The following is a 12376-nucleotide window of genomic DNA, read 5'->3' as shown; positions in this document are numbered from 1 at the left end:
CAGTTTCATTTTAATCAAATGATTTACTCACCTGTTTTCTTTTCTAAACCACACTCCAATCTGGATGAACAGTGACTTCACACATTTAATGTGAGATGGTGCTTGGCAATTTACCTAGAGAGGACTATGGCTTTTGTGCATCACCTCATCTGATGTCTCCTATGTAAATCAAATGAAAGGTCAGAAGGGTCTTTGCACAAATGATTTCCTGGATGGATATCTTTTTATTATATCAGCAAATAATATAGCTCAGTCCATGCCTCTACAGAGCTGGTAGGGTCATTCAACGCAGGCCCAAGTGACACTGATAGCATTCCTCAGTAATGTTTCCATATTGGACATTTGTGGGGCTGCTACCTAGTTTTCTATACATTCTTTTACCAAGCACTATGCACTTACTACTGTGTCTAGTGTAGTAGACTCTGAGCCCTACCTCTTACAGCTAGTGCTTGTGAGTCACCCGCAACCATTTGAACAAGAAAAGATGGTTACTGACCTGTATTGTAACTGTTGTTCTTTGAGATGTAGGTGCAGATGTGTATCCATGACCTACCTTCCATCCCCTCTGCATCAGTATCTACTCTTGATCTCATACTGAATGAATTGAGGGGTGGCTGGGTAGTGCTGCCCTTAAATCGTCAAGGGAGGGCTAAGGGCCCAAGGCAGAAGCACCATCCCTACAGGTACTGCTAGGCAAAGTTCTCCAGCTTCAGTGCACTGGGCACATGCATACTTGAGTGGAATACACCTCAGCACTCACATTTCAAAGAACAACAGTTACAGAACAGGTAAGCAACTGTCTTTTAAAGTGTATTAACATTGTATAATTTGTCATTTTTGTTCCATGTTTATAGCTACATAGCTGCCAGGGTTCACTTGCAATTGGGTTGCTAGATTGTTATTCAGATTTATTTGCTATGTTAACATATTTTTGCATACTTTCAACACTTTTATTTAATTGGACCCTGAGGTATCCAGTTATTCTTGATCAGGGTATCTGATGTTACAGGAATCACCAGCATGGCTTTAGTAACTCAGTTGTCCTTGTATTTATATTGGGAAAAGACAACTATGTATTCTGCTCAACATTAGCCATTGCATACACGGCCTGTTAGCAGAATTGCCACCTTATTAATGCTGGAGGAGAGGCTGGAGTAAAAAAGATGGACCCTGACTCACTGGGGCAGTCTCAATGTTATGATGACAAGACAGGATTTTTAATGAGAGATGTGCTCAAGAAGAGGACTGATTTTTCCAAAGTTATATTGAGATAAATGCAATAGTTATGCAATTCTACATTATGTAACTGGCTTGTAGGGATGGGTCTGCTGGAAAGGGCATATGGACACAGGGCAGTAATATGTGATGAGAGTTCAAGTCTGTGTCTTCAGTTGTTGAGAGTGGTTCTTAAGGTGTTTCTCTCAGTGGTATGTTGTTTAAAGCATGACTGACTGTTACGAGAGTGTATTCTATATTACTTTGCTTGGTTCTATTATGAGAGTTATGCACTGTTTCTATTGTTAGAAGGGCATGTTAGTGTAGGTATTAAGTACAAAGGAATATGTTTAATACATCAGTGAAATGGAAAAAGGAAGTTTATTGCTACTTTATGGAGTGAGGGATGAAATACTGCATTCCTGAGCTTATGTTCTGCTTAAACTTACAGATCATTATGTAAATACTAGGAACTGAAACAGCCAGCTGATTATACAGAAGTGTATTTTTGCTTTAACTCCTTCTTGGACTTCCGGCTGCCACAATTCTTGCTCCCTTTCTTCACTCCAGTCCCTTCCCAAGCTCTTGAGTTGAAGTACTGGAGAAAATTTTAACATAGTTGAATAATTTTGTTTGTTTAAAAGGCCTTTGACCGTTAAAGCACATTACATGTTAGCATAGGTAACTTCCAGGAGCAGTGGAGAGATCTCCTTAGTCTTTTGCCAGTGGTTTTGCTCTCTTAAAACAAACACTCCTATCCACTCACCCCCAAAAAGCAAATTTCAGAAAAATAATCCTTTGTGTCATTTTCAGGTTTTTTTCATGTCGTATTCCCAATATTCATTTTTCTGTAAAGATTGAACATAATCAAATATATAGTCAACGTGAAAGCCTGGTTTGGTGTCTTTATGTATCTTTTACTGAATCTGGTCCCAGAGCTACTCTCGCATATCGTACTCATGATCTGGCAACTTGACTGATATTTGGCCTTGGGTTATCAGAAATAAATTATGATTTGTCCTAAGCTGTACAGCTTGCCTCCAGATATCAAACTGGGTCTATTGTAGAAAGGGGGCTAGGACTTAAGTTCAGACCTACTTGTCCTCCCGCAATCTGTATTTTATTTGCACACATGCAGCTATTAGCTAGTTTTCCAAGTACAAACTGAAAGCACCAGTGAACATTTACTGATGTATTTTAAGAATCCGTGAAATGTCAAAAGCCTCTGCTACAGGAACACGTTAGTGACACATTTCCTTGCAATGGGAAGATAAGAATTACCTGCTGGATCAGACCAGTAGTCTAGCTAGGCCAGTATCCTCTATTTGACAGTGTGTAGCCTCAGTTGCTTCAGAGGAAGGTGCAAGAAACTGCACAGTAGGTAGATGTGACATAATCTGCCCCCTCAAATTAAAGTCTCATTTTAGACTGTAATGGTTAGAGATTGGCTTAAGCCCTGAAGCATGTTTTTTTTTTCTCCCCTCCAAAGCTCTTATTTTATTACGAGCTGTTATAACTCTGGACATTTAGCCCTGTGGAAAATCCACATATTACATCTTTAGGACAAAGACCCAGAAACAATTGACAAAATTTTTCCCTGCTGCATCTACAGTTAAATACATGGAGTCACTTTAGTGATGAATTTGGGCCACTGTGTTTCCCATAAACAATATACAGGTAAATTGGTAGCTTAGTGAGTGGGGTGGGCTAGGGGAGGGAGGAAGAATTCTGAATGCCTTGTCAAGTCAGAAAATTTTAGCAAGTGTTAAGCAAATGTTTCACAGACAACTGTTTCTTCTACCAATAAACTTCAGCTACATGTCATTTTGTGAATCTCTTTATTGTCATCCTTTGACATGATGAATACTTACAGCAGTATGTAAAACAAAAAAGATACAGTTAAGTCTCTCGTTTAATTCTTGGCATCACTGCATAGCAGTCACAGAATTTTCACACAACCTGTTACTTCCTTTCAGCTTCTTATACATGACGTACACACACACACGAGCAGAATCCTAGTCCAATTGAAGTCAATGGAAGCTGATTTCTCTGGCACCAGGGTTTAGCTCATGTAGTTGTATTAGGTATGTGTATGGCTATGTAATACATTTTACAATAAACATGGCATTTCTATACAATTTTGTGTTCAACGATTAACAGAATATACTGTACATCCATGTCAAACTTTTTATGCTCTGCATGTAAAAGTTTGTGTACCTAAAATATAGGATGGCTTATAGCAATAAATGATTGTTTGCACCAACGGGAAAGTAAAATGTACATATTCTTGCAGTACAGCTTGCCTCTTTTTTTTTTTTTTTTTGTATTTGCATGCTTGGTTATTTCAGATTTAATCTTCTACTGTAAAAACAAAATTAACATAACACAAACCTTTATGCATAATAGCCAATGAATTACAAGTACTGATCTTCTGTGACACAAGTCAGGCCAAAGGGACCATCTTATATCCAGCTCAGTTCAGTGACACAGACTGGCTATCAGCAGGGAATAAATTGTGGTTGGTATGCTGACTGACTGGCCTGATGAAAGTCATCACTACTACAGCTTGTGTGGTATTCAGCCATGACTGGGACTGCTGCTCCCATGAGAGCTGTTGGGCTTTTATTCTTGGTTTTGGCTGACTTAGACTGTTGAGGCTACTAACACTAAGGGCTAGTGAAGTGTCTGTGATGCAATTTGACAGATGGTCCATTTCATTTAGTGTGCTGCTAGTGGTGTAAATGGAATTTCTTTCATACAACCTTACAATATAGGCTTAATGAACTGCACAAGTTAAAACAATCATAGAAAGAAAAGAGCCAGTAGGACATCTATTCTACTTGCTGTATTAAATCAAATAGTTCCCTTTTTGGTTGGTTTGACCCTTGCTTGGTAATTGTTTTGAGTAGGTGTTGTTTGAAGAAAGATGTGCAGTACAATCCTAGCTTGTTTAACACATATTCTGTCACTTTTTGTTGTGCTCCATGAGAATGCTGACCAAGCTTGCTGTGTTTCGGGGCTTAGGAGCCTTATGCTATAGCCTTTTCAATGCTTATTTGTAGGCTGTCCCCTTCATCTAAACCATGTTTTATCTGAAGCCTTGAGGTGCTCCACAATGCACAGTAAGTCAGATGGAAAGGCAGCTCATATCATTTTTGTCCAGTCACCAACTCTGGTGACATGGATTCTAAATCTACACTCTTTCTTCCACCATGTTGTGCATAGTGGCTGACATTATTGTGTTGTGCTAATGAGTCCTTTGGCTGCTACTGTAACTTGTCTACTTTTCTTACATTTGTTTTGTTTAAAATATGAAGAATGTCTTGGGCTAAAACAGTGACCCGCTGCAATGTCTGTCTGTCTCTCTCTCTCTTTCATGTTTACTTCTGTATTTCTTTCCTCTTTCTTTCATTAGTGATCTAAATGCTGATCCTCTGCTGCTATTTAAGGCTCTGATACAGCAAAAAAACATACTTATATGCTTTATGAATCAAGGCTAATAGTCTAAACTATTTTCCTTGCTTTATTTAATTTTTAATTACAGCATTCACATCTACGGCAGTACATAATCGTTCCTTTAAGAAAACAAATGTGGGTTTTAACCAAGATATATATTTTTTGTGTAGGAGTATGCTTGAGAGCTCTCTTCAGTATGTGCTTCTAAAAAGCGAACCCAACTGGAAAACTCTTGAACTTGAGCTGTGCAGCCCCAAGAGGCCCTCTTAGAAGAAGTAAGAATTAATGTACATAGGTCTTCTATAAAGTGTCAAATGCAGCTAATGGGACAAAAGTCCATGTCCTTCTCTTCTGTGCAAATGTTTCATTTTTCCCTACCTTTCCATTCTATTGCCCCATTCCCAGCCTGGGGTTTTACAAGTATTTCTGTGCTCCAAACAAGACAACATATAACACATGAATCAACAGTGTATATTTAGTTGCTGGTGGTGTTGAACTGAGTGCATCAAGTGCAGTCAGACGTCTTCTATGGGGAAAATAAATGGTGGAACTCACCCAGAATTCTTGCTTTTCAGCACAGAGCCCAAAACTGTCTGGTTGGCAGGCAGCTGCTCCCAGGGCTCACTTCACAGCCCTCTTTTGATGTGAACCAGTCTGGAGCACCTGAGGCAAACTAGCTTAGACAGACCACGGCTAGTATAATTTCTTTGATTTACATGTCATTTAGGTAGATGCTGAAGCCAGCCTGAATTTCTTTCAAGTATTGTTTCACTAGTAAAGGTTATTGTTTGCAACTTTGCAGGTGTGTGCATTTCAATTTCATGAAAAGAAGTCCTCATCTATTTTTAAGAGCAGCTCTTTCAGTTTAGAGTAGTTAGAAACTTTAACTTTATAAGGGTTGACATGAATAACAGATTTTAGGTGCTAATAATAAAAGTCTGGATTGTACTGTGGACATCATTGCAGGCCTCTGACTGTGCAAAGATCTGCCCCAGGATCTATTTTCTACAAACTCCTCAGAACAGCAAATTAAAGTATGAAATGCCACAATGATCTGACTCTCTCTACTAGCATGTAGCAACAGAAACAGCTGGCAACATACAATATTGAATAGACTTGTTTCATTCAAAGCTATAGAACAGCTTTAAAAAAAAGTCTTCCAAACTAACTGGAGAGAGGTTACATTTATAATTAAAAACAAACAAAAGGGAAGGGACATTCTCTTTCTCACTTCTGGAGGGACTTAGGCAGGCTTTTTATCTTCTAAAGTGCTGTTTATCCTTCAAGGGCTCTGTGTTGTGAGTAACACATGTCCTGACTTATTCTAAAGTGATGGAGTAGCAGGAGGAAATATAGGTCCTAAAAGAATGCAGCAGTGCAGGCTAACAAACAATAGAAGGGGCATTCATTTCGATCACAGAAAAGGCAACAATTGTGTTTTGGAAGGAAGGGAACATATTCTTGTTCCACTACTTAAGCAGTGGTTCCTCCCTCCCTGAATTGCAGGCACTGTTAGTAAGATCAGATAGCAAACTGCAATGTGATGTGTGTCCTGCTTGGAAGGCTTGAGGAAGAAAAATGTTCTCATTGTCCATTATCTGCTGCCACACAATATAAAATGATAGGAGAGGACCAAGCTATCTGGCCCAACATGCTTCATCTTTCCAGTGTTATCTAAAATTCACCTTTATACTTCACTATGTGCTTCAGTCCCCTTCTCCACTAATTGATTATACGCATATATTACTGATTACATGCATAGCCTTCTTTACTAAAACTTAGATTATGCCCTTAATTGATTGGATCTCTTATCAGTATGGAAATTTTACCTCTAACAACATCATTAAGCCTTTTTATAATTAATATATCCCTTATTACTTTGCACTTTTACACCAAGAGTAAACACATAATTTTCAAACATTCTCTATAAACTGTGTTGGCCTATGTTGCTCTCTCTCCAAGGCAATCATGTCACACAATACAATTGTACTACTATGGAGCCTGAAATGGAGGACAGCTTTCTAACAGAAAACTCTTTCTTTAAATAAGATTGAGTAGAAAAAATAGTTCTGTAACAGCATTGCACTTGCTATCAGAGTAATACGCTAAAAACAAACACCTGACTAACACCAGTTAGTGCCCCAACTCCAAGTCTCATCTGACTGGAGGAACTTAAGGAACAGGTTCCAATGAATGTCCCAACAGAGGATGTTTATGGGGTAGGCTACAATGCACATCTTTCAAAAATATTGGAAGTGAGAAGGGGAAGCTCCACAAAGCTACTGCCAGTAATAGTTAAGCAGGAATTTACTAGATTGGCTACAACATATTTTCATTCAGTAAGTGAGATTTAAAAATGATAAAAGCTGGATAAAGTATTTTTATTAAGATGGGGGGAAATACCTAAAAACTTATCTAAAGCCTAAAAAATAAATAAATAAGAAGTGACATTACAGTTCTGCATCATTTGAGAAAGCAAATGGAATCTAGAACTGCCAGAATGCCAGGATCAAAACCAGCATCTAACCCTCACTTGTGTGTGTGTGGCACTGTAGACTACTCTGCTACATAATAAAAAAATCAAAACTCTTGACTATATGTTTACCAGTTTGAACTGTAAAATAGATTGTGTAATATTGCTGTGGTTTAAAAAAATATCTTCAGGCTTTGTGAAGCATCTGATTAGACTGAGTGTGCACTATGCCATGGATTAAACAATATGAATTCATATGGAATGCATGTGAAGTTTTCAGAAAATGCCCTCACAGATTTCATTCTTTTATGACCTCTGCTGGAAGGCTGAAAATGAAAAGAGAGTTCAGATGCTATGATCTGAACAGCTAGCAGTGAATGATGCTAAAAGTTAAGGCCTTTATCTGCAAACAACAGTGTATTAATAAACTCTATACCATATTTACAAATGCTTTCTCTTGTATTAAAACTAACAGTATTCTGTTCACAGTGCCATTGTTTATACAGGTAGCAATCCCATAATACTTCAGTATTTTGGCATGGGAATCAGTAGCGCTTTGTATTTACAGAAAATGTACACATGGATATAAACATGTCATTGAAACAGAGTCATCAAAAAGATAGATCTGGTAATGTTGCAAAGGTTTAGACTGTACAACACCTTCCCTTTCATTTGCTAGGGACTGCTGTTCTCTACAGGGAGAAGATATCCGTCTCTTAGCTAAAGTGGCATAAAAATGATTAACCAAATGAGCCTTGTCCCACTGAGTTGTTTGTACATAGAGTTACCTTGGTCCAAGGTTTCTTGATCTGTTGTCTAGTGCACAGAATATAAAAGTTAAAAAGGTTTTTTAATTATTTTAATTATTAAAATGATGAGATTCTCTCCTCTGTGCACTCTCACTCAGCCAATGTCCTCTGAGTTCTGAAGATGCTGGTGGTTTAATGCGCAGTCCAGCTGCCAGACTTAAAACTGTGTATGGCGCTCTGGGCCTATATACAGCTACCTGTCACAATATGAGCCAGGGTGAATGAAATATGTTGACATCTCCCATGCTTTCTCTCTAATCCTCCCCGTTAGTTGGTAGCCACTTACTGGCCCAGCTTCATCACTACTGAATGGAGTTCCTTATTCAAGCAGTTAATGATCAGAAGTGATGAATGGCTTCAGATATATGTGGAAGGATAAGGAAGAGGAGAGAGTGAATTCAAAGGAGCTCAGATTGAAACCCAGAAGTAGGGTGGGTTTATTCATGAGGACCCTTATAGCTTCTGCTTCCCTTTTTCTTCCCTTTCCATATTGTTGATGATGGCCTTACAGTTCCTGACGATTTGGCTTACTGTTGTGACTAATAAAGAAGATGCAGCCATACTATAACGAAGAGTCAAAACTGGCACTATGGGATGTCGCCTTCATTTAAAGTTTGCTCTTCATTTTCAGTCACTTGACCTGAGTGGTCATTGCGCTGGCTACTGCTGTGTTGCTTGTGGAGCAAACTCCTCCACTTGGCCTTGTTTCTCCTGAGATGGCTTAGCATATTTTCGGATAGGGGAGTGTCTCCTGTAAACTTGGCCCATTCCTCAAAGAGTGGCTCTACAATGTAGGTCATGAAACCTGGGGAAACATGAGACAAGACATGTAAGGAGCAGTTTCATTCACCAAATGCCTTTCCCTGCAGTTTGGGTGGTTAAAGTGCAGTGAACAAAGTCACAGAACCCCAGAGACAAATAACAAATAAGCCTCTAACTCACACCCTTAAACTGATGGTTATGGAATATGTATCCTCTAGGACCACTGCAAAATCAGATTGGCAGGCTCTGTCTGCATAATAATTGAAACCTGTATAAGACAGCACCCTTTTTAGGCAACCTCCTGGCCTGAAATCTCTCTCAAATATTCTCTCACTTACAGTGTACAATTCTACTCTACCTATATTAGACGTTTTTTCTAAGCAACTGATTTGTATCCTTCCCTTGAATGGTTGTTCAAGATAGGTTTAACTGTATGTGTGTGTGTGTATACCCATGTGAATCATGATTCTTATGGTCTACTTTGGAGCTGTACATTAACAGAGTTATTTACAAAGCTTAGTCCAAGTGCAAATCCTTGAGTCAAAAATGAACTTATGCTCTTATTTGGAAAGAGCTGCAGAAGCACAATTAATGTTTTGGGTTTTGGTTCTGTTCAGTCAGAGGCTGTGGGTTCTTGTAACATAAACTGGATTAAAAGGTCACAGAAGGGCCCTTTTGTGTATGGCAGTGTGCATACCAGGATAGTGGGCTAGAGCTGTATGTTGGGCTATAACATGGAAATGATCTAGTATCTCTGAATCTTGGGAAGGTATCATTTTTCGAACTCATGGATAGAAGGAGGGATTTTATCATCCACATCACTTTTCACCCTGCAGCAGGCACAATGAATATTTTAAGAACATCTCTATCTGAGGAGGATTTAATACTTTTTTATGTGACCAAAATCATTTTTGACGGAAGAGAAAACAAATGAAGGCCATGACTGCAGTTTGATCTCAAAAGTAGGCTGTAAAACTAAAGTTCTGCTTTCAGTTTCTCCTGAAACTGTTGATTGCACTGATTGTGTAATAATACAGCATAGGAGATGTTTATAAATTTGCACTGCTGACTGGGAGACCTACTGCAGATTAAAAGAATTTTGTAAATAAATGAACCAACACAATGCAAGTATAATGCATCCTAAAATGTGCTCTGTTCATCAGACATATGTAGTTTACTTTTACAAAATAGAACATTTACTACAATTCAGAAGTATTACACATATCACCAATCAAGTCTTAATATTCTAATGAGACTGTGCTATAACACTTTCCTCTTCAATCTTAGCTGAGAAACAAGGTGAAACAACCATATTGTGTGAAGTAGTGCTGATCAGAGATGTTCTGCTGTATTTTAAAAAGATAATATATCTTTTTTTTAAATTATATTTACTCATTTTCACAGTAAGTGGCATTCTGGAATATTAATTTATATATAATTCAGTTAGCTATGTGTATACATATACTTTTGAGCTCTTTGCTTATATATTTCTGCCAATACTGTATTACTTCCCTCATTTATCTTCACAAACTTAGTCTGAGAAAAAACTGGAGCTGCTTAAAAAAAGGCTCTAATTTTCACTGAAATAAGAAAAATAAAGGTAGTTAGTGGCTGGCCCAGAACAGCTTCAGACATTTATTGCTCCTCATAACACATGCATGAATAGTTATGGTTATCCCTGGCCTTACAAATAGGGAAACTGAGGCCCAATAATGTCAAAGGTCAGAAAAGGAGAGTGTCAAATCTAGAATTAGAACTGGGGTTTTCTGACTCCTGGTTCCTTTGCTTTCTGGCATCTGGTGGCTTTCTCAGAGGTCTGCCTCTCACACATATGGTAAGAGAGACCCACCCTAAGGAAAAAGTGAGGCAATGTTGCCTGAATGTTCCCATTGATGTATAATCCCAATCTTACAAAGGTAATAACTCCTGAAATGTACATTGGGAAAGGGCTGGTACAACTAAAATCATTGCTGTGTGTCAGTGCCTGCTGGAACCATTAGGTGTATGGTCTGAACCCAACAATGTGAAGAGCTGAATGTCCCTTAGTTTTTCTAGTATTGCCTTCTTTAGCCACTGCTAACATAATTATTTGTATTCCCTATGTGAATCTCACAATCTAGAAAGGTCTGTTTCAGTTTCACTCTTTGTGAAATCTGTTACTAATGCTGCTGCTCCATAGAAAAAGATTCCAATCCAAAGCAGTGTTTCATATCAGCTAAGATGAACTTGATCTCAGTAGTGGAGTGAATCAGAATTGCCCAACTCAAAGCAATTACAAAGGGAGATTCAAAATCATCAGTTATTTACTATCATGTTTTTCAACTTGTTTCCAGCTCATGTGTTCCATGGCTTGGAGTAGGGGAGAAGGAGCATACAAAATGTAAAGAACACAGTTCTTCAATGGTGAATGTTTGGCACAGTATCTGAAAGGTTACACAACTGCTCAGTCATGCACATTGTCTGAAACAAGGTGCATTTTGAAAACACTGAGTAAGAATAAACCATCGGGCTGTTGGAGTGGTCTACAAACAGTGCATTGGAGCCTGAGCTTAACCTTCAGCCCACTTCCTGGGATGGGAGGGCTGTGAAGGCAGCAAATTCAGTTCTTGTGGCGGAGGGAAAGCCTGTGCCACTTTTGAATGGATCCGCTCCTGTCTCCTGCTGCTCAGTGCAATGGAGCCTGCTAGTCTTGGCAGATCATGGTTGGTTGCAGTGTGAGAACTTGGAGGAAGAAGGAAAGGAGGAAAATCAGGACTCTAGAGAACTCATGGAAAACAATGAATGATTCATTCAGAGTCCTTGAGAAACCATCTTCCGCTGGCTCACTAACTAGATTACATGCCCACTGCAGCATGAGTACTGGATTATGGAGTATTTAGTGGGGATTTTTGTGGGAGGTCAGAATGGGAAGCAGGGTTTGAGTTAGTTTAACTGGGAAGCACTAAATAGGTAAAAGGTTTCATGAAACCCTTTACTTCACTCAGGACTATCACAGCAAACAAGTGGCATATTCCACTAAGTGGGATCGTGCTGCAACTGTCTGAACTTCTCTTTGAGGACCATTCATCCTCGCATGCTGCCACTGTGTCACTCCTCTGCTTGTTTACATTACGGCTGGACTCAGCCTTGCTCTTGGTTTATCTGGCCTGCTTGGCAAATGGGTTTTATTTTCATCCTATGTTACTCCTGGGGTTATTGAAGTTTTTGGTATAAAACTACACGTCTATCTTCTGCTTAGCTTGTGTTGCACCTTCAGGGGGTAGTGGGGAGGAGAAAGAGACAAAAGAATGAAAGTTAAGCTCACCAATTTGTATACTAGGTATGGAGTCCTTCTGCTGATTACAAAGAGGGCTTATTTCCAATTCAAATTTTTGTTCCAGATCACCTACCAAAAAGAAAGGAGAACAACATTTTTGCCACTTGGCAATATTGAATATGATCTTTTATTCCTTATAATATGGATGGAACAGCAAATCCTAGGAGAATTGAAATCTGCATTAACCCTTACATTTCATCTCCATTTGATGTCCTGATGGACATCACCATTTTAAAGACAGACTGCAAGTCTCAACATGATCATACAATGGTTCCACATAGAAATCTGCAGTTAGAAATCGGAGGCAGGGCCTGTTATACATGCCTAAACAAATAAAACCAACAA

General features: G+C 38.8%; 1 protein-coding gene across 2 annotated transcripts in view; it reads right to left on the bottom strand.

The window, feature by feature from the left end:
* Positions 1 to 3521: 3521 nt before the first annotated feature.
* Positions 3522 to 12376, bottom strand: part of PDE7B (phosphodiesterase 7B) — a 277364-nt gene continuing 268509 nt past the window's right edge. For both annotated transcript variants that reach the window (XM_030556378.1, XM_030556377.1), the window contains 2 exons: positions 12020 to 12100; positions 3522 to 8758 (listed from right to left, as the gene is read on the bottom strand). In XM_030556378.1, the coding sequence (XP_030412238.1) occupies positions 8541 to 8758; positions 12020 to 12100 (299 nt within the window). In that variant the 3' untranslated portion in view covers positions 3522 to 8540. The remainder of the gene's footprint in view (positions 8759 to 12019; positions 12101 to 12376) is intronic.

This window comes from Gopherus evgoodei, chromosome 3 (genome assembly GCF_007399415.2).
Source record: "Gopherus evgoodei ecotype Sinaloan lineage chromosome 3, rGopEvg1_v1.p, whole genome shotgun sequence".
Taxonomy (NCBI): Eukaryota; Metazoa; Chordata; order Testudines; family Testudinidae; genus Gopherus; species Gopherus evgoodei.
Note: the sequence above shows the minus strand (reverse complement) of the source record. Positions and strands in the feature narration are given on the sequence as shown.